Genomic DNA, 20,677 nt, shown 5'->3' with positions numbered 1-20,677 from the left:
TGGGCATTAAGCAAATCCAGGTGCTGCAGCCAAAGAGAGGAGAGAAAGTCTGTTGCAAGAAGCAGGGGGTGTTATGAAGTCTTCATTATATTAAACTGTGACAAGTGCAAAACAAATTTCCAGTTGCACCAAGGGCTACTGGGATAAAGAAGTCAGAAAAAAACATGATCTATTGCACTAGAAAGTCCAGATTGTGAATATTTTTCCAAATGGGTTGATCTGCGGCTTTTTTCATGCTTCTTTGGGCCAAAACACACATTGCAATATTCACATTTGTCTTTAAAAATAAAACAAAATGCTTAATGGGCTATTTAATTTTGAATGAAAACTAGGCTAGGCCCCAACCTAAAACATGCTTCCAATCTGAACTGAAACCCCACACCAGTTTCCTGCCTATCACTAATATTCTTTTTGCATTGTTTTGCACACAAATCAGCTCCCCGCTTGCTGTAGACCTCCAAAGGTGCTGTAAGTTAATAGCAGCAAAATAAAAGTTACAGCTTAAGCAGATGACCTGACTGCTGCAGCTTCCTAATGCTGAGCACAGCTTCTTTCACCTGTTGGATTTTTTCTGTACTGAAGTTATTTGCATATTTTGTTATTGTAAACAAAACAAATAATGTTTTTAATTGTCAGGTATACCTTTATTCCTGGAGGTCCTGGAGGCCCCTAGAAAAGAAATATTATATTTTATGAGAAATTAAGAAATCAAGAAGATATTTTAAGCATTGTTTTTAATGCGTATATTTGAAATCAGATTAAAAGACTGAATTCTCAAGCTATACATTTTCTTACCTGTTTTTTCTTTTATAATGCTTACCCTTGTACTTTTTGTTTTATTTATTTATTTTTTAAATGCTTACTAGATTTCCAGGTAATCCAGGTAAACCTTGGGGACCAAGAGGACCTCTTTCACCCTAATGGGACAGAGAAAGTGACATCACTTCTTATCTGAATAAAACTTGTTTGAACAATATTTCAAGAAAATGTTTGTTTCAGCTGTTTCACCTTTGTTCCATTGCATCCTGGGATACCAGAAGGCCCTGGGGGGCCGTCTCCTCCAGGGATGCCCTGAGATTAGGAAAGAGGAGAGGGAAGATACACAAAAACTGCTAGATTAATTTTTGGTGTACATCACTGCTGAAATATTGATAGTTGCAAATTAAGTATCATACATACAGGAAGGCCAGGATTTCCTGGGTAGCCAGCTGGACCTGGTGCACCCTGGAATTAATAAAATTATAATAAAGGTAATTAATCACTTTAAGAAAATGTACTCTGTGTAGACTTGGGGCTATGTCAGGTGAATAGTTATAACAAAAAGAAAATTCAGTAGACATTTCTCTTAAAGATTCTCAAAAAATATGTCAAATTGATTAACTGGTTAGAACATAAAGAAGAAGAAAAATATTTTGAGCAGCTGGGTTATGGGTAGGCACAGATTGTCACAGCACAACTGTTCTTCATGGGAGTATCACCAATATTACTCACATGTGGGCTTTGTTAGGATACAAAATGCTGTGATATATGTATATGACAGATAAGAGGCTGGCTGGATCCTAAGTTTCTATGAACGGAATTCTGCTCACAGGATATTCTTATTTGTGGAAGTGGGGAGGGGTGGCTTTCATTGATCCTCCTTTCTACTGCAGCCTTAAAATGTGTTCTAGGGGATTGGAGATGCCTCTAGAAAAGTGCAGAAGTTTGTGGCAGCAGGGAATCAACAAAAAAATCACCTTCCATTGGTAGGAGCCTCAGTGGATCAATTTCTTCACTGAATGAAAGTAGCCCTTTTGCTTGTGGAAGAACAATTTGGAAATGGGACTGGAATATATGGAACTCAGTGTGAATATACAACGAGTAAGTAACTATGAATTGCTGTTTTAATATATGACTACAGTGAAGAGACTCCTGTGTGAATAAAGATGAAGGATTTATTGTTTCTCAATATTGGAAGCAAAGTTGTCATGTTGGACTGGAGGAAGACTATTGTTGACATTGATAAACAATAGGAGAACCTCTTTTAGACTTTTTGTGTGGAAGGAAAAATGAATGAACTTCAGGTGTCTGGATTTGAAAACTAGGAAAATATCACATAGCAGGAGGAACAGCTGGATATCATCCTGGAGTGAATAATTTGGAAAAATGTAAATGTGGGTGGCTGTTTCACTGTCATTCTCAGATCAAAGCCTCATTGACGGCTCTGAGTGGACTAGGCAGTATGAAAATAGACTGGTCAAATTTTAGACTTGAGTTACTTGAGGCAAGATCTGCCCTTTTCTATACTTAGAAGTGTCATGTACATGCTGAAAATAAAATGTTTAATACTGACAAACCACTACAGTGCGTGCTCAGGTTGCAAACGTGATCCGTGCAGGAAGCACGTTTGCAACCCGCAGCGCCGCATCTGTGCACGTGCGGGTCGCAATTCGGCACTTCTGCGCATGCGTCGAAACGCGGAAGTAACCTGTTTTGGTACTTCCAGGTTTGGTGTGGTGTGCAACCCGAAATTGCGCAACCCGAAGCATCTGTAACCCGAGGTATGACTGTATTTAAAACAGGTCAAAACAATTTCAAGCATACTCACTCTTGTTCCTTTTGTTCCTGGTAGTCCCGGTTCTCCAATATCACCCTATTTTAAAAGATGGGGAAAGAAGGCGTTTTTCACTTCAGCATGGTCTGAAGAAAAACTATTCAGGTTAATTTTTTAGCTACAGAATGAATCTTACCTTCATTCCTGGGGGGCCGGGAGGACCTTCAGGTCCTTGTATTCCAGGAAATCCAACCAAACCTTGTAAACCTTGCAAACCTCTTTCACCCTGCGAAAAGCAAGAATATATCCTATTTAGCAAAATGAAACCTAACAAAAATATTGGCAGGAGTTGGCGTTTCCTCTTATTCATTTATTTGCATTCATATTCCACCTTTTCTCCAAAGTGGTGTACATGGTTCTGCCCCTCTTCGTTCTCCACAACAACAATCTCCACAACAACCCTGTGAGGTAGGTTAGGCTGACAAGCAGTGACTGGCCCAAGGTTACCCAGGGAGCTTCATGGCTGAGTGGGGATTTGAATGCTAGTCTCCTAGGCCCAAGTCCACTCTACCACCCTGGCTATTATGCAAATAGCAGATGGGAAGCAGTTTTCATTGAGAGGAAGAAAGGGTTAACATTCTGAGGATTAAAGTCCTAGCCACCCAGTGGCTGCTATGTGCATATGTAAAAAGTTTTATGCTGCTGAAAATTACTGTATTTTTTGCTCTTTAAGACTCACTTTTTCCCTCCTAAAAAGTAAGGGGAAATGTGTGTGCGTCTTATGGAGCGAATGCAGGCTGTGCAGCTATCCCAGAAGCCAGAACAGCAAGAGGGATTGCTGTTCTGTTCCCTCTTGCTGTTCTGGCTTCTGAGATTCATAATATTTTTTTTCTTGTTTTCCTCCTCCAGAAACTAGGTGCGTCTTATAGAGCGAAAAATACGGTATACTATTATCACTGCATCCCATACACTTGGGATCTCTCCATGCAGCTAGAAATGGATTCCTAAAACAGAAAGTTGTTTGATTTGATGATGCTGCATCATTGACACACAAACCACTATTAGAACTGAGCCCTTGGGTGGGTGCGGGGAGATAATGTCTTTAATATCAGATGTGCAAAGTAATCATTGCAGAGAATTAACTGAATATGAAACAGTGGCTAGCAACTTAGAACCAATTCTATTTTCTAAAAACTACAGGGGATTGGATCCCGGGATCTTTCTTCTCTTCCACAAACAGAAGGGGGCAGGGAGACAAGCTCCACTTTCCCTTTACAACTCAGCACCACATCCAAAGATGGCCCTGTGGGTCCATTCCAACTCTTACAATTCTATGATTCTTTCCCACACTGTTGTTGTTGTTGTTGTCCCCTCAATCCTTCAAAGCAGATTGTTCAGATGTGCAGGGTTCTGTAAGGGGAATGCAGAAATTGCCTCCCTCCACTTCCAGAATGGAAGCATCTACTTAGGGATGTCTGCTACCCACAATTCTGGTGTGGTCCATGACATGTCTGCATTAAATATTGGTTTTTAACTGCATTTTTATTTTTTAAAATTTCATATTGTATTTTACGGTATTGACAACTCCCAATTTAGGTGAGGCCAAATAATGTGCAATTGCACACAATGCTGAACTCAGAAGTAGCCCCAAAATGTCACAAAAAAGGCAGAATGGGGCAGAATGGGCTTACATGTGCTCCGTCGATGTGTATGGGGGTTCAGAATGGAATCTCCATGCAAAATGAAGATTGCCTGTATTAAAATTTGAATATTATGGAATGCAGATTGTAGTACAATAAAAGAAATAAAATAAGCAATAACACTACAATTTTAAAAACTTCCGGCTTCAAACATAGTGCACTGCAATTGATGCAACAGTGTGGGAAACAAGCAAGACAAATTGAAGCTCTTAATACAGGATGGGAAATATGACCTAGTAGGCATTAATGAAACCTGGTGGCATAAGACTCATGATGGGGTGTAGAAACTCTTTAAAAGGACAAGACCAAAGGTGGGGTGGGGGGGGGGGGGCAGATAGCATTATAGGTAAAGGATGTGTATACTTGTGAAGACATCCATGACCTGGAGCATGGAAGGCAGATTGAGAATGTATGAGTAAATATTGCAGGAGAGGGAAACAACAGTGGCCTTACTGTGGGTGTCTGCTCCAAGCCAGACTGAGGAGTTAGACGGAAGCTTTCCTACAGCATATTACTAAACATTCAAAAATGGAACTTCAACTTCCCCTATATCTGTTGGAATTCAAACTCTGCCAAGAATGTAAGGTCCAACAAATTCCTCCATTGCCTCGCTGACAATTTCCCACAAGGTGGAAGAAGCAACAAGGGGATCATCTACTTTGGACCTGGTCCTTGCCCTTAACAAGAAAAAAAAATTAAGTACTCTGGGTACTTACCTTTTGCCCTTTTACTCCACTACAGTCACATTTTCCACAGCCAGAACAAGCCTGTGGGTTAAAAAGAGAAAAATAATTAATTCTAGAATTCAAAATAAGCTGCAACATATGGTAAAGAGCTGTCTAGAGGAAATAATTACATGTAATAAGAATAAAATTGGTAACGCAAAGTATAAAACATGAAGTAGTTTACTCCATTAGAAATATCTGTAGAACTATGGAACTGGTATTAGGACCCGGTTTGCCAACGCAATGCCTGAGGGCATCAGTGCAGAGCCGTCTTTCCCATCGGGCTTAGTGGTGCATCGCGCCAGGGCGCTGGCCTCTCAGGGGCGCCCCTGCAAGTGGGGGAGCTGCGCAGCTTTGCCAGTGGCCTCCCCTTTCCCTTAACGCCCGCCAGCTGCGCCTCGCTAACTATAAGGCGTGCAGCTTCCCTCTCAAGCCTCTGTGGGGATCGCTCTCTCCCCCCCCCCCCCGAGAAGGCTTGAGAGGGAAGCTGCGCTCTCCTCCCAAGGAGGCTTAGGAGGGGCACAACTTCACTCCCAAGCCTCTGCGGGGATCGCTCTCCCGCAGTGGCATGGGGAAGAGTTGCGCCCCCCCCCCCCCGATGGCTGGCAGTGTGCAGCTACGGCCACCCCAACACTATCCGTGGTAATTTGGGAGTGCTGGGTGGATATTTACACCCCAGTGCAGCATCTGCTAAAGATGGCCCTGCATCAGTGTGCCCATCAGTGCCTCCAACGATGCTTACAAAAGGTCACAGGGAATATCCCCTCAAAAACCATAAGGCAGGGAGGTCCAACTTTTCATACCAAGTGGGTCACAAAAGTACCAACCTTGTTGGAGCAAGGCCAACATTTCCACATGCTCCAGGCCTCATGCTGCCTTCCCAAAGCTTAAGGTGCCAGGCTAGGGGAAGAAGGTGTGAGGCTCCAGCTGGGTCCTAGAGTCTCCCACCTTCTTCCCAAACCTGGGAAAGGGCTAACTAGAATTTGGAAGGAGACAGGAGGACTTGAGGACCCATCAGAGAACTTACAGCTCCTTCACATAGGTCAGCGCCTCCTGACCCGCCTCTGGGAGGGCAGTGCAAGGGCTGTGGATGGGAGGGTCAAACGTTGCAGAGGGCTGCAAAAAGGGATCAAGGGCCACATGTGGCCCTCGGGATGTGTGCTGGACCACCCTGACATAAGGTATAAAGCATTTTTTCATGCTCAGTGTTCTACCTCAACAATTTAGTTCTTGGGTGTTCTACCTCAGCAATTGTGTTATATGTTTACATCTTCCACTGCAGTTCCCTACATCAGCAAAGAAAGGTCAAGCAAACAGAGAATGTATCAGCAGAGTCAATCTGTAGCTACTGATAATGGTGAGGAGGTATCTCAAAACGAAGGAAATTGCTGTCACCCCTTTGACAAGCTCAGCCAACCCTCTGGCAGAACAGTGGATCTTTCAGTTGCTATTTTATAGGCCCAAACACAATATGTCCAAGATCTCTGAACAGATTCCTCAACATATTTTTTTAAAAAACTTTAAAGCTCTTGGAGGATAAGGGCCACCCAGAACAAATTGCTTTTAGGCAGCATTACTGGAGAAGGTAATCCTTATATGCAATTCTCTGATAGAAGTTTTCCTTCCCCAAAGGAAACTGGGAAGCTGCTGTTGTTGCTTTTAAGAGAGGGTCACTCATATCCCACCCAAAGGATGAGTACCTCCAACAGGGCTACAGGTTTTAATATTTTCTTAAGTAAATAAATCATGTAATTTCTTCACAGATCTCCCATGCCATATCTGTTTTGAATCTTAACTTTTAATGAAAAGCCAGAAATTGAGATGCCAGAAAATACACCAGCCAAGCTGCTCCTTGCTGCTCCTGTGGGGGGCAGAAGCTTTGTTTCATATGTCTGCACACTTGGATTTTTATTTTTACCATGCAATAGGTGTTACAGGATTTTGGGATTCCTACCCATCACCATGCAGACAAGCCAGACAGCCCGTGGTGGAATCCAAACCTCATTATCTCCAAATAACAAATATCAGGCTCAGGGCACAACATGGGATTTTTCCTTTCTGTGGTGCACTCAGAGACATTGTCTTCCCCAAAAATATGCTTTACATATTTTGGTAAATTTATCCTAATGCCTTTGAAAAATTGAATGAAAAGAACTCTGCATATGCTTGGAGCAGCGATAGCCAGCCTGGTGCCCTTTTCATCTTTTGGACTTCAACCCCCATCGTCTGTTGCTACTGGATTGAGGCTGGTGGGAGTTGCAGTCTCCAAATTCTGGAGTCTACTCCTGACTTAGAGACACTTGAGGTGGCATCCAAAAGTAAAAGGGGCTTCACCAGCAGCCCCAATCCGCTTTGCAAACCTCTGATGGTCTTGGTGGCTGAATTAGTTGTTAACCTGGGGAATTCAAGAAAAACTAATGTCTGTCCTTTTTCATCACTCCGTGGGCCAATTGACACCTGCCAGTTGCACACACTAGCACTTCTACAGTAGAAGTGCATGCAATGCTGTGTAGACTAAAACAGAGGAGGAGAGCACATGGCCTTCCTGTAGTTTGGATATACCATTCACATAATCTCTGAACACAGGCCATAATGGCTGGGCCTGATAGGAGTTGGAGTCCACAGCTTCCCCATTCCTGGACGATACCTTATGATGAAGGCACACATGCTTATTTCAGAGCACATGTTGTATACTCAGTTGGGAATCGTGTATTGGTGGTCAGGATAGAACAAGCATCCTGTACCTCTCTGGAGTTCTTTGAGGTAGGCTGTCAATTTTTATCATGTTTTTCACATTCCACTCCTTCGCTTTAAATTCTGAGTTTTCAATTTTTCTTATAAATAAATAGGTGGCAAAGACCCAAGCCTTGCAGAGAACCATCAATGGCTCATTTGAGAGGGACAATTGCCCTTCCCCAATTATGCTGGACAGTAGAACATAGCATCCTGTTTTGCCACACATTTGCCTAAAAACATACTATTTGGGTAGAACAGCAGATTAACACAAGATAAGGGACACCCAGACAGAGGCAGAGCAAAGTGGGGGTGGTCCGCCTCGGGTGTCATCCCTGAGGGAGTGACATTGCTGCGGGCGGCGCCCCCCCGGGATGCTCCCCACCGTGGGCGGCACCCCCCTGGGCTGCATGTCGCTGCCGCTAGCTCCGCCTCTGCCTGCCCCATGAGCTGTTTGCCCCACCCCTGGGAGCACCGCCCAAGGTGCCCGAGAGGCTGCTTCTGTCACTGCACCCAGAGCATTCTAGTGAGAAAGCTTTGGAAGGTACACTTGTGTAGTACACAAGTAGATGGCATTCATAATGATGGTGCCCAGAGAAGTAGCCATGTTGTTGTTGTTGTTTAGCCGTTCAGTCGTGTCCGACTCTTCGTGACCCCATGAACCAGAGCACGCCAGGCACTCCTGTCTTCCACTGCCTCCCGCAGTTTGGTCAAACTCATGCTGGTAGCTTCGAGAACACTGTCTAACCATCTCGTCCTCTGTCGTCCCCTTCTCCTTGTGCCCTCCATCTTTCCCAACATCAGGGTCTTTTCCAGTGAGTCTTCTCTTCTCATGAGGTGGCCAAAGTATTGGAGCCTCAGCTTCACGATCTGTCCTTCCAGTGAGCACTCAGGGCTGATTTCCTTAAGAATGGATGTGTTTGATCTTTTTGCAGTCCATGGGACTCTCAAGAGTCTCCTCCAGCACCATAATTCAAAAGCGTCAATTCTTCGGCGATCAGCCTTCTTTATGGTCCAGCTCTCACTTCCATACATCACTACTGGGAAAACCATAGCTTTTACTATACGGACCTTTGTTGGCAAGGTGATGTCTCTACTTTTTAAAATGCTGTCTAGGTTTGTCATTGCTTTCCTCCCAAGAAGCAGGCGTCTCTTAATTTCGTGGCTGCTGTCACCATCTGCAGTGATCATGGAGCCCAAGAAAGTAAAATCTCTCACTGCCTCCATTTCCTCCCCTTCTATTTGCCAGGAGGTGATGGGACCAGTGGCCATGATCTTCGTTTTTTTGATGTTGAGCTTCAGACCATATTTTGCGCTCTCCTCTTTCACCCTCAATAAAATGTTTTTTAATTCTTCCTCACTTTCTGCCATCAAGGTTGTGTCATCTGCATATCTGAGGTTGTTGATATTTCTTCCAGCAATCTTAATTCCGGCTAGGGATTCATCCAGCCCAGCCTTTCGCATGATGAATTCTGCATATAAGTTAAATAAGCAGGGAGACAAAATACAGCCTTATCGTACTCCTTTCCCAATTTTGAACCAATCAGTTGTTCCATATCCAGTTCTAACTGTAGCTTCTTGTACCACATAGAGATTTCTCAGGAGACAGATGAGGTGATCAGGCACTCCCATTTCTTGCCATAGTTTGCTGTGGTTGACACAGTCAAAGGCTTTTGCATAGTCAATGAAGCAGAAGTAGATGTCTTTCTGAAACTCTCTAGCTTTCTCCATAATCCAGCGCATGTTTGCAATTTGGTCTCTGGTTCCTCTGCCTCTTCTAAATCCAGCTTGCACTTCTGGGAGTTCTCGGTCCACATACTGCTTGAGCCTTCCTTGAAGAATTTTAAGCATAACCTTGCTAGCGTGTGAAATGAGTGCAATTGTGCGGTAGTTGGAGCATTCAGCCATGTTAGTAATTTGCAGAAAAAGCAAGAGCCTTGAGGCAGCTTAAACACCAACAAGTTTAGCATGGCATATATTTTTCTGGACAGATCTTTAGGGTTCTTTCTGTCTGCATAACATTGTCATTTGACTATGTTTATTTATTTACATGGATGCAACATCTGCATTGTCTGTTGATTTTATAAGGACTGTGAAACAAAAAAATTATACAGCCATTTTAATTTCAAATGATATTTATAAAAAGTTATAAGTTCAGAATATTCTGCCGAACCCGGAAACACTCACCAGAAGGGTCAACTGACTCATAAAGCACAGACGTTCAAGGCTAATTGTTTGTATTGCAATAAATCTTCAACCTAATTACGATTTGTGTGCTGTGTTATCAAGATGGCAGCCTGGGCTCCTGACAGCCTGACTGTGACCAACTCCCGCCAGGAAACCCATGTCCCCACTGTGGAGGGATGTGTGGATCCAAAATTGGCCTCCAGTCACTTACAGACTCATTGTTAAGACTATGTTCATGGAAGACAATCTGACTCGGCTACAAGTGATCGCCAAAGAAGAAAAATGATAGTATTTTTATTTCCTTATTTTAAATTTATAGTCTTGGTTTTTTCTAAGCACTTTGAATGGGTAAAATAATATTCATCGGGTTCCTTAAGTCTCTGGGGATACTGCCAACTGTATGATCCTCTCCTTGCCTTCACCCCAGTAGCAAGGGTCTCCTTAGTTTGTTAGATGATGAGACACAGATATATGACAGATGATATGCTGACAAATTCACTGGCCATGCCATCAGTGTCAAAATCACCACAGCAGACTGATGCCTCTACCACAACCATGATTTCAGCATGCCAGTTCTGCTACAAATGGGTACATGAGTACCATGAGCACAAGCGCTTTCACTCAGGGCCACTTTATGCTGGCATGGCAAAAAGCATTTTTCTTTTGATTATGTGCTTTGTTATGGTTGCCATTTGTTCCTTCTTTGTCTTTTGCATGTTCCTCCCTTACTCATCACCTCATTCCTATCAGGTTCAACAGCTGGAGAAATGAACTGGCATCCTGGACACTTACAGGCCACACAAAGAAAGCCATTAGAAATCAAATTCATGGTGAAGTGGAATAGACTTGCAAAACCATATCCTGTTTAAAATTCCTGCTACTTCAGTGTCCTGCAACATTGCAGAGCAGCTGGCTAACCAATGTCCTTGGATGGAAACTAAAGAAAGCTTAGCTATCAACACTGCTGGGCCTTAATCGCCCCGCTTTCCTTCCTGGAAACCCTCATCTGTGCTTGCATATATGTCAGTCTAATGCTATGTTCTCAGGGAAATGACTTCCTCCCTGCAATGAAGGAAACAGACTTACTGGTCTGCTGTAACTAGGACTGAGCTAAATGAGAGGTTGCTTGCTAAAAATGGTCTCCCCTGCTTTCTGTGATTTTTCCAGGATGAGTATGCTATGAATAGAGACAGGGAGAACCGATGACAGGCAAGGGGCTATCTCCCTCCCTTTTGGGTAGCCTGTATAGCAGGGATAGGGAACATCTCTCAACCTAACGACTGCCATTTCCTTGTGGTCAACCTTTGGTGAAGAGTCAAATCCCAGCAGTGAGAAGGTCGAAAATGAAAGTGGGTGTCACCAACGTGGGTAGGACCGGAGCTCGTGGTTGATAAGGCCACCTCACAGTAGCTCACATGCCATATACAGAGTCCAGTCTATACTGGACTCACATTATTATACAGAACCCTCATTATGAACATTCAGGAGAAATTTAAAAACATTCCTGTTCACTCAGACATTTGATGGCTAAAATCTGTTCCTGGCAATTATTAATTCTGAAAGTGGAATGTGACTGTTTCCCAATGTTTTTACTGTTTTTTAAATATTTTAAATGGTTTAGATGTCTACTTTTGGGGGGGAGGAAATGTACTGTTTTGTGGGTTTATTTGGGGGTAAAGGTAGGATGGCATTTTAACAAAATTGCTAAAAACAGTATCAGACATGATCCATATATCTGAGAAGCCACAGGAACAGGGTATCAGAATTAAAAACCTCATGAAAGATAGTTATTGCAGTCTTTTTTAAAAAAATCACCTTTCCCCAGCTCTTCTGGGAAACGATTGCAGTTTTGGAGAAACCATACCAAAAGCCATGCTCCAAACTACCGTTCTTTGAATGCTATTTAATCTTTGGTCAAATTAAAGCCATCTATGATTTTAAAACAGCTAAACAATGTCTGGGTGCAGAACTATAGCAGCCTGAAGTAGTAATAGGAAACTGAATGTTGTAGTTAGTAGTTGCCTGATGCTTAAGGGAAACAAAATTTTGTCAATATTCCCTTCCCTGCTTCACTGTCAACTAGACAGGATACTGGCAAAAACTGAACTTTTCCTCTTAAAGGAAAAACACTTTAAATATTTTTCCATGTTTCCAGCTGGGTGTTGTTAAATAAAAACATGTTTTATAATTCTCTGGGAAAATTTCACAATATATTACATAAATATGACATATTAATATAATTGTCTTTACTTTTAAACGATCATTTAATTTTTGGCGGGATAATCAACTGCCCAGTGATATTCAGATGAAGAGTGATATATAAATTTTATAATTAATAATAACAATAATAATCAGGAAATGACCTCTCTTAAAATTGCCACGGGAGCAGAAGAGAGCATTGTCCATGGGCATCAATGGAGCTTTTGCAGGCCCTTCACTGTCAATGCCATTTTATAGATAAGATAACTTACCTATAAGGTAAGTATCTCTCAGCCTTAGTTTCTGACCTGGTTCTTAAAGGTAAAGGTAAAGGTACCCCTGCCCGTTCGGGCCAGTCTTGCCAGACTCTAGGGTTGTGCGCCCATCTCACTTAAGAGGCCGGGGGCCAGCGCTGTCCGCAGACACTTCCGGGTCACATGGCCAGCGTGACAAGCTGCATCTGGCGAGCCAGCGCAGCACACGGAACGCCCTTTACCTTCCCGCTGGTAAGCGGTCCCTATTTATCTACTTGCACCCGAAGGTGCTTTCGAACTGCTAGGTTGGCAGGTGCTGGGACCGAACGACGGGAGCACACCCCGCCACGGGGATTCGAACCGCCGACCTTTCGATCGGCAAGTCCTAGGCGCTGAGGCTTTAACCCACAGCGCCACCCGCGTCCCACTGACCTGGTTCTTATGTCACTTTAAATCACAGTTTTAAGTTCAAAAAAGCTACTTCAAAGATGAACACAGAGCACACAAATGCATGCAGCTAATGCCTGTGCTGCTGCCATGCTCCTGGGAGTTAAGTGATCATTGCACTTCCCATTATGTCTGAACCCAGGATCATGATTTGTTTCTCCAACTATAGCAGTAAGCCAAGGGCAAACCTTGCTTACAGCTTGTGGTTTGTTTGAACAGAAACAACCGACAAGCTGGTTCAGACGTAACCCTGAGCCAAACACAGCTTAGCTATCAGCCTCACCTAGATTTTAGCCCTGCACACAAAGAAATTAATTAATTGAGTTTATATATACCGTTCTATACTCAGAGGTCTTAAGGTGGTTCACAGAAAAGATCACAACATATATAATCAGAATAAAAACAACAACCCAATAACACCCCCTCCAGAAAAGAGCCACATTTTAAAAGGGCATAGGCTGTCAAACATATCAACCAACGGCCTGGTTAAAAAGGAATGTTTTTGCTTGGCACCTAAAGGTGTACAGTGGTACCTCTGGTACTTAATTCGTTCTGGAGGTCCGTTCTTAACCTGAAACAGTTCTTCAGCTGAGGTACCACTTTAGCTAATGGGGCCTCCCGCTGCCACCGCAATTTCTGTTCTCATCCTGAAGCAAAGTTCTTAACCTGAGGTACTATTTCTGGGTTAGCGGAGTCTGTAACCTGAAGTGTCTGTAACCTGAAGTGTCTGTAACCCAATGTACCACTGTATAATGAAGGCACCAGGTAAACTTCCCTGGGGAGAGCATTCCACAGATGGGGAGCCACTGCAGAAAAGGCCCGTTCTTGTGTTGCATGCGAAAGAGGGTCTCAGAAGATGGTATCAGGGTAGGTTCACATGGAAAGAGGCAGTCCTTGAGGTATTGCGATCCTGAGCCATTTAAGGCTTTATAGGTCCAAACCAGCACTTTGAATTGGGCCTGGAAACTAATCAGTAGCCAGTGCAGTCGGACCAGGATCAGTGTAATATGCTCAAACCGTCTTGCTCCGGTGAGCAACCTGGCCACTGAATTACAGTTAAGTTTAACTATAGTTTGAACTGATATGAAAATGAGACCATAAAATGGCCACTCAGCGACTCCACAGCTGAGTGAGAATCCAGTCTGGTCATGTTAGATTTATTACACACCACACCCCAAATTTGTTGTTGTATTGGATGTGAAAAAGGATCCTGGCTTTCTCAAATTAGACTTGCAATTGTAAAGCAAAAGGTTTGCTTTTTTTTGAGGATTTGTCTGTAAGAACCCTCCTGGACTAGGACTGTCTTCGGAACTTTGACACCACTACTTTTGTGGAGTTCTGGCCACCCTGAAACTGACAGAAGACAGGATGCCAGTTTACACAGATTGTTCCCATCCATGGGTTATTTGGCTTCTTATTTAAGCTTCCAACTTGTTTTCAAGCATCTCAATGTTAAGTATTAAAAGAATCTGCTTCCTGATTGCGTCACTGCACATATTCCCAAGGGTTCCATTCATACTTACAGAGCTACATAGATGTACTGAAATTTGGTTTGAGACCTCTTTCTGATTCCTGTATCCATTATAATTTTCATCATATAGCTGGCATTTAATATTTATCACAAAAAACTTAATTTTAAAGACATGTTTTAGAAATAAAATTAAGTAACTTGTCCATGTTAGGAAGCACACTGGGAATACATCTGGTGCATTAGCAAATGTGCCAAATGTAGCATTTCATAACAATATGTTCTGAGTGAACAATTTGAAAGTGAATTTACAGATGTGTTGGCTTCAGAAAATAATCATATGATACAGTATTATGTGGTGTTTATTAGAATATTGTTTTTGACTATCATGTTAAGAAGTTTGTCCTTTCCACATTAGTATTTTTTATGGGGGGGGGTGCTCCTTTAACTTGAAAAAACTCCCCTTTATCTTGAAATCAAAATTATTTTTTAATAAATATACATATGTAAATAAACCTTTTCGTTTAACTTATTAAATAATCACATGCATTTTTTGGCTCCATTCTTAAGGCTGGAGGTTGCTGAAGCTTCTCCTAGCACACTGCAGGGGAAATGGGATCCTCCATCTGATCAAAAGAAAGCCTGAATTTCTCCTTGAAGAAACAAGATTCACGCCTTGGGTCCACTCCTGAATTATTATTACGCTCTGTTATTCTCAAAGGCAGAAGGAGCTCGTGAATTTGGCATGACTCTCTGATCAAGATCTTGCCATCATTATCCATGGTTTGGATTACTGTGTTGAATTTCAACTGGGTTTGCCCTTAAATGGAATGTGGAAGCTTCAGTTGGTGCAAAATATAAAGATGAACAAAGAGCACATATCACATTGACTTTTGCTTATATGCACTGACTGTCAATTAAACATGCTAGTCATCATGTTTAGAACCTGGGCCCTGTGTGCTTCAGGGAACACCCTTCTCCCAAACATTTTTCTATACTCTGACTTCAGCAGCATAGGTTCATGTACACCTGTTCACAAGAGTTAACTATATAGGGACACAGAACAGGAACCTCACCTTTGTGGCACTCTCACTATGAAACACCTGTTCAGGGAGATCAGCTAGGTACCCTTATTATATTGTTTCTGCTGACATGTAAAGACTCTCCTGCTCAGGAAAGCCTTTCCTGGCAGTTGATGGTGGTTTGTTTTCAGCTATTGTTTCAGATTTTAGCTTTAAAACTTCTTTTACTAATTCCACAAAGTTTATAATGAATTTTATTGCTCTGAATTTTAATTTCTTGACTAAAACAGAACGCACCAAAGGCATACATTTCGTTATACATTTTCTAAAACAAGTGACCTAGAGTATCACAGATATTTGTATCTCTGCACAGAGAACCCTCCAGGATCATTCAGACATAAGGAGCATTTGGAAGGTGTACCTGCAATCATATGCACCCTTGTTCTTCTATATCCCAAATAAGGCCCACCTTGCCTTACACACTTTAATCTTTGCATTTACTTGGTTACATATATGGGTGACATTTCCATTACAGCCTTCTTTGCTTTTGCTCAAAGTGAAAAATATTAAGTTCTAATAAAAAAGTGAAAAACACACCAGCAGAGCATTCAGTGTTTCTTGAATACTGAGGCACCACTGCTGCACACAAAACTTAATTCAGGTATTTCGGTCTTCAAGGGAGATAGCACATTGCACAAACAGGTATTGAAACTCAGCATGTAGAAATGTGCCCTTGGCATATGTACTAAGGTTCATTCCAGTCTCTCAATGTCAGCAGAGTTACCACAAACTTTACCAGATTACCAAATTGTTAACGGCCAGAGACAAATTAATTTAATCTTGGCTGAAACACCAACACTTTAAAGATAACCTAAATAGAACATGCAAGCTTGTGTTAGTATTATGCATGAGGGGCATAAGACCTTAAGACCTTGACTGAATGTCTTAAATAATCCCTTTTCTTTCTTTCTTTCTTTCTTTCTTTCTTTCTTTCTTTCTTTCTTCTTTCTTTTTTTCCTATCACTTTTCTTTCTTCTTTTTCTTTGGAGTCCTATATCCGGCACCTTTATTAAGGTCTAGAGATTGTATACTCATGGGGGTGGGAGATGGTTGATGGGGGACCCTGGGTGAGAGACAGGAAAATGTTGGTCTCCCAGGTGTGAGCTGGGGGGAGCTATTATCTTCTTTGGGTGGGTAAGGGCTAAGAATTACTTTTAAGCGAGGACTCTGTATTCTACTTTATTTGCATTTATTTATTGTTTCTAGAGTTAATAAATAATTTCCCAAGAATTGCAAAATATATTTGGTACACAACTCACTTACACGAACTTACAACTCGTGTAAGTTCAAGCCACTGACATTCTTTGCAAATTTCTATCCCTCTTGTTTCTCTCACATTACATCTGTGATGTTTCCTTTTTGTGAAACCATGAGTAGTTTATAGATGCCTTGGTCCTTGCCAAATACGTTTGGCTAAAATGCAAGTACTTGCACAGCTGTATGGAATTCTCTCAAATGGAATTGTTCTGGGATTCACAATGTATCCATTCCTTTGTTGTTGTTGTTGTTTTGGAGATCCCCTCCCCTCTTTTCAGTCCTGAACCCAGGCTCCTTAATCAATGTGTTTCCTGCAAAACCTCTTCAACTGAATCACTGGAAACAACTTAGAAACACTGCTAATTTAAAGCATGTATGGTGTGCTCTTGACCTTCTTCCCATTATATCAATTCCAGAGGTTTTCTCTAAAAGCTCCTGTACAATAACCAGCAATTATTTCCTTCCTAAACAACTGCCTACCCACACTCACCACATCCTTGCCTCTGTATTGATCTTCCAATATATTTTCATGCCTCCTAGCTTCTCAGATCACCTATCTTGTCATTCCAAGAGGGGGAAATGCCCTAAAGTTAGGTTATTGCTGGTCCACTGATGAGGTGGGTGAAGCACTTGCCTCAGGCGGCAGAGGCGCAAGAGATGATGCCTCCCCATGGCTTTCGCTGCAGCTTCTCGCTAGTGAGAGGGGGGTGTTCCAGGGTACAGTGTTGCCTGTGGGGCAAAGAAAAGTGGCAAGAGTTGGGTGAGATGGGGACATTCCAGCAGCAGCAGCAGCAGCCGGAGGCAGAGAGCAGTACATTCCCATTTCACCTCAGATGGTAAAATAGGACAGGCCACCCTGCTGCCTCTGTTACTTCCATGAAGGACAGACAACACTGGTGCAACATACAACTCATTGGCATCAGATGCCAATTGTCCTCTAACGCAATCTTCTCTGGTATCTTCTTTCACTGTGCTGAACAATGGAGAATTTTCTTCCAAAGCAAATGCCAGAGGAAGAATTTTCTCCAGAATCACAGCAGTGGAGGAAAGGGTTACATTGCCCCTCCACACTTGCAGTAATCCTAGTAACAAATCAGTTTCCTCAGCTAATGCTGAGAAATCTACAGTTAATATCATGTCTGGTTTGACCCTAACTTGTGTAGGATATATTTTACATGCAGAGAAGTTATTTATCTTCTATCCTTTTTACACACAGTTAGGCTTTGTACTGAACTGAAACAAGGAAGTATTTCCATTAACCCAGAAGCCTATGTGGCACTGCCGCAGAGAGGGAGCAGCAGTTGATTTCATGTAAAGGTCAAAAGTGAAATGCCTCTTTCAGATTCCAAGCAACCTTAAAATAAAACACATTTCTATACTAGAAATTATCTAGAATGTAATACAATGTTATCCTTATTCTTTTGAAATGTTAAAACAATCACTCTCTTATGCTAAAAATATGTTCCAAAATTGAAACAGAAATGGCAATAAAAGGGCTATTGTTTCTAGTCAATGTATTTTATCAAGAAACTATGAAATTAAAACAACCTCTTGATTATGCTATACCAAGTGGAGCAACATAAAAGCATAGAACTGGCAACACCATTTGGTATCTTTGCTTAAAGAATGGCATCCGGCACTGAGACAGGAATAGTTATAAATGTCAAGAAAGATGCTCTCTTAGATGTGAGAGGAACTCCTATAGCCCAAATTACAGTATCCCAAGGACCATCAAATTAGCTGTCATCCAGCAAAACTTTTTGCTAATACAGGACAGGAGAACCAATAAGAAGTCAAAGGAATGTTGAAAAACAAGTTCGACAAAGAGTTTGTTCCTTGCCATTTTCAATATAAATCTTATGAAGAGTAATCAGAATTTCTGTGCAGTACAGCCCATTACTGCCACTCAAACTCATACTGAGTAAAATGGTAGCGCAATTGCAAAATTATTAATTATTATTATTATTTAGTAGTAGTAGTAGTAGCAGCAGCAGTTGTTTCTAAAGCACTACAAATCTATTACTGTCCAGGGTATAATATAATACACGGAGAGCCAATGGGGGAGGCTGTCAATTTATAAAGAACCCTGACCTTGCTTCTAACATCACAGTGAAAACCTGCCAAAAAGGAATCTATAGAAATAACAGGAGTCCTTCATTTACCACTTGTTAGCTGGGGGGTGGAGTGGTACAGGGACTGGCAGTTGAGCAATCTGCCAATTGTTTCTCCAAGATGCGGATTATAATAGCAGCACTTATCTGATCCCCAAGGCTGTATTCTATGCATTTTGCCTCTGAAGTTTGCATTGTAGTGCTCTTTGCTGCAGACATGCTCCAGATAAAATCTTGAGTTGTATCTTCATAAATCAAAGGCTCTCAAACGTTCTGTCACCAAGGTCTACTTGATTAAATGAATGTCTACAATTTACCACAAGTCTTGTGTGAGGAAAAACTTAAGTGATTTAGAGTCTTAGGTAGGAGTTGATCAAACAATAAAGGTTTTAGTTACAAAAAGAAGTAGTTTGTGAAACAAAGTTGGGTCGTGAGATGTGTTCTTTCAGGTAGAAGTCAACATCACTTAAACTAAATATAAGGATATTGCAGGCTTAAACACACAGTTTTTCTTAAACTTCGGATGCTAAAAATCAGTTGTTACACTTCAGGTAGATGTTCAAGGTTCTTGAATAGGTGGTAAAATGCTTAACTCAGTTTCTGCTACTTCCCTCTCATTTCTTTACTTAGCTGTTATAGGTATCACAGTTAAATACTTTTGACACAGCTGCTGCTGCCGCTGCTTCTTTGGCAATCTTCTTTAGCCAAATAAGATTGTCTTCCATGAACACGGTTTTAACAGTGAGTCCGTAAGTGACTGTGGAGGCCAATTCTGGATCCACACGTCCTTCCACAGTGGGGACATTGGTTTCTGGATGGGAGCTGGTCACGGCGAGGATTTGCCAAGCGTGCCTTCCTCTTAGCACGTTTCTCCCTTGCGTCCTGAGTTCGAGTGTCTTCAAAGTCTATGACACCTTTGGTCAAGGCTGTTCTCCAACTGGAGTGCTCACTGGCCAGTGTTTCCCAGTTGAATACCCTGGTTCATAAGTGAGGGGCGCTTTCCCTCAGTTCCCCTCTCTTAGCAATCCCACTACTGAGGTATTTTCAAATAGTACAACAGACCCAGGGGGTCCCCTTTGCCAAGAAGAGAGCAATGCTCCCTGCGCTCCTTCCGGGGCAAGAAAGGGCTTTGTTTAGCCTCCCGTTTGCTAGTAAATCGAAAGTAGTGTGTCCCAAAACGAGGCATCTCTGACAAGTGGGTCATCAAGATGAAAAGTCTGGAAAGCTCTGGCCTAGAAGATCTCTCCCCTCCCGCCTGGAAGGAGACCCCGCTTTCGTCTGTCTCCCCCCATCTTCTTCTGCCTCTTCTGGCTCAGACTCAGCCCTCCAGTTAGTTCCTGTCAGAAGACTTTCCCCAGACCCTCCACCCGCTCTCCCTAGCCAAGCTGCAAGGCTCCTTCCTCTGGCTAGAGAGAGTCTCCTCCGAGCGGATGTGCCACTTGGATCAGAGCCAGTTCTCCCTCAGTCAAATCCTCTCCTCATCCGTTTCTCCCATCCCAACCAAGCCCTGTCCAACTTCTTCCTCAGAAACAGCGCCTGTTATTTTCCCTCTGAAAGTGCTGCTCCGCCCCTCCCCTCTGGCAGCCAATCCGAGAGAGGCTCTTGCCCTCTGCTGGAATTTTGAGGCGCTTTATCCCCAGACTCTGCTCTGGCACTGCTGTCCCTCACAACCCCTTCTTTTTTACTCCCCATTTACTTTATCATTAAAATTACCAGCATTAACAACATTTTTTTCTCATTACCTTCAGCACCATCTCTGGCCCTTCTCTTTATTAGAGGGAGTTCCCAGTGCTAGCACTGGTCCAACTAAAAAGCTGTGGCATGGCCAAGGGGCAGGGCAGCCAGAAGTCCAGCTGAAACAGGCCTGTGGGTCACTGATTTCAGTGTATCTACTCACACTAAATAAATAAATAAATAAATAAAATCCCTCATTTGCTGCACCCTGCCTTCCCTCTTTTTTATCAGTCATAACACAATAATC

The 20,677-nt window shown here is 42.5% G+C and overlaps 1 protein-coding gene and 1 long non-coding RNA gene across 5 annotated transcripts in view; both read right to left on the bottom strand.

Annotated features, from left to right (window-relative positions):
* Nucleotides 1-20,677, bottom strand: part of COL4A1 (collagen type IV alpha 1 chain) — a 177,760-nt gene that overhangs the window by 143,306 nt on the left and 13,777 nt on the right. For 2 of the 4 annotated variants that reach the window (XM_083435551.1, XM_083435550.1), the window contains exons 2-8: nt 4,950-5,000; nt 2,730-2,819; nt 2,588-2,632; nt 1,180-1,224; nt 1,009-1,071; nt 864-917; nt 643-669 (exon numbers count right to left, since the gene is read on the bottom strand). In XM_083435551.1, the coding sequence (XP_083291677.1) occupies nt 643-669; nt 864-917; nt 1,009-1,071; nt 1,180-1,224; nt 2,588-2,632; nt 2,730-2,819; nt 4,950-5,000 (375 nt within the window). Of the gene's footprint in view, nt 1-642; nt 670-863; nt 918-1,008; nt 1,072-1,179; nt 1,225-2,587; nt 2,633-2,729; nt 3,246-3,474; nt 3,637-4,949; nt 5,001-6,172; nt 6,696-20,677 lie in introns of those variants that run through there. The other 2 variants (XM_083435553.1, XM_083435552.1) reach the window with 2 other exon arrangements.
* LOC310675337 lies at nt 10,587-18,734 on the bottom strand. The gene is made up of 2 exons (XR_014510064.1): nt 12,764-18,734; nt 10,587-12,385 (listed from the first exon to the last, which is right to left on the bottom strand). It is a non-coding gene; the product is annotated as an uncharacterized lncRNA (long non-coding RNA).

This window comes from Podarcis tiliguerta, assembly GCF_965153285.1.
Source record: "Podarcis tiliguerta genome assembly, chromosome: 3".
NCBI lineage: Eukaryota > Metazoa > Chordata > Lepidosauria > Squamata > Lacertidae > Podarcis > Podarcis tiliguerta.
Note: the sequence above shows the minus strand (reverse complement) of the source record. Positions and strands in the feature narration are given on the sequence as shown.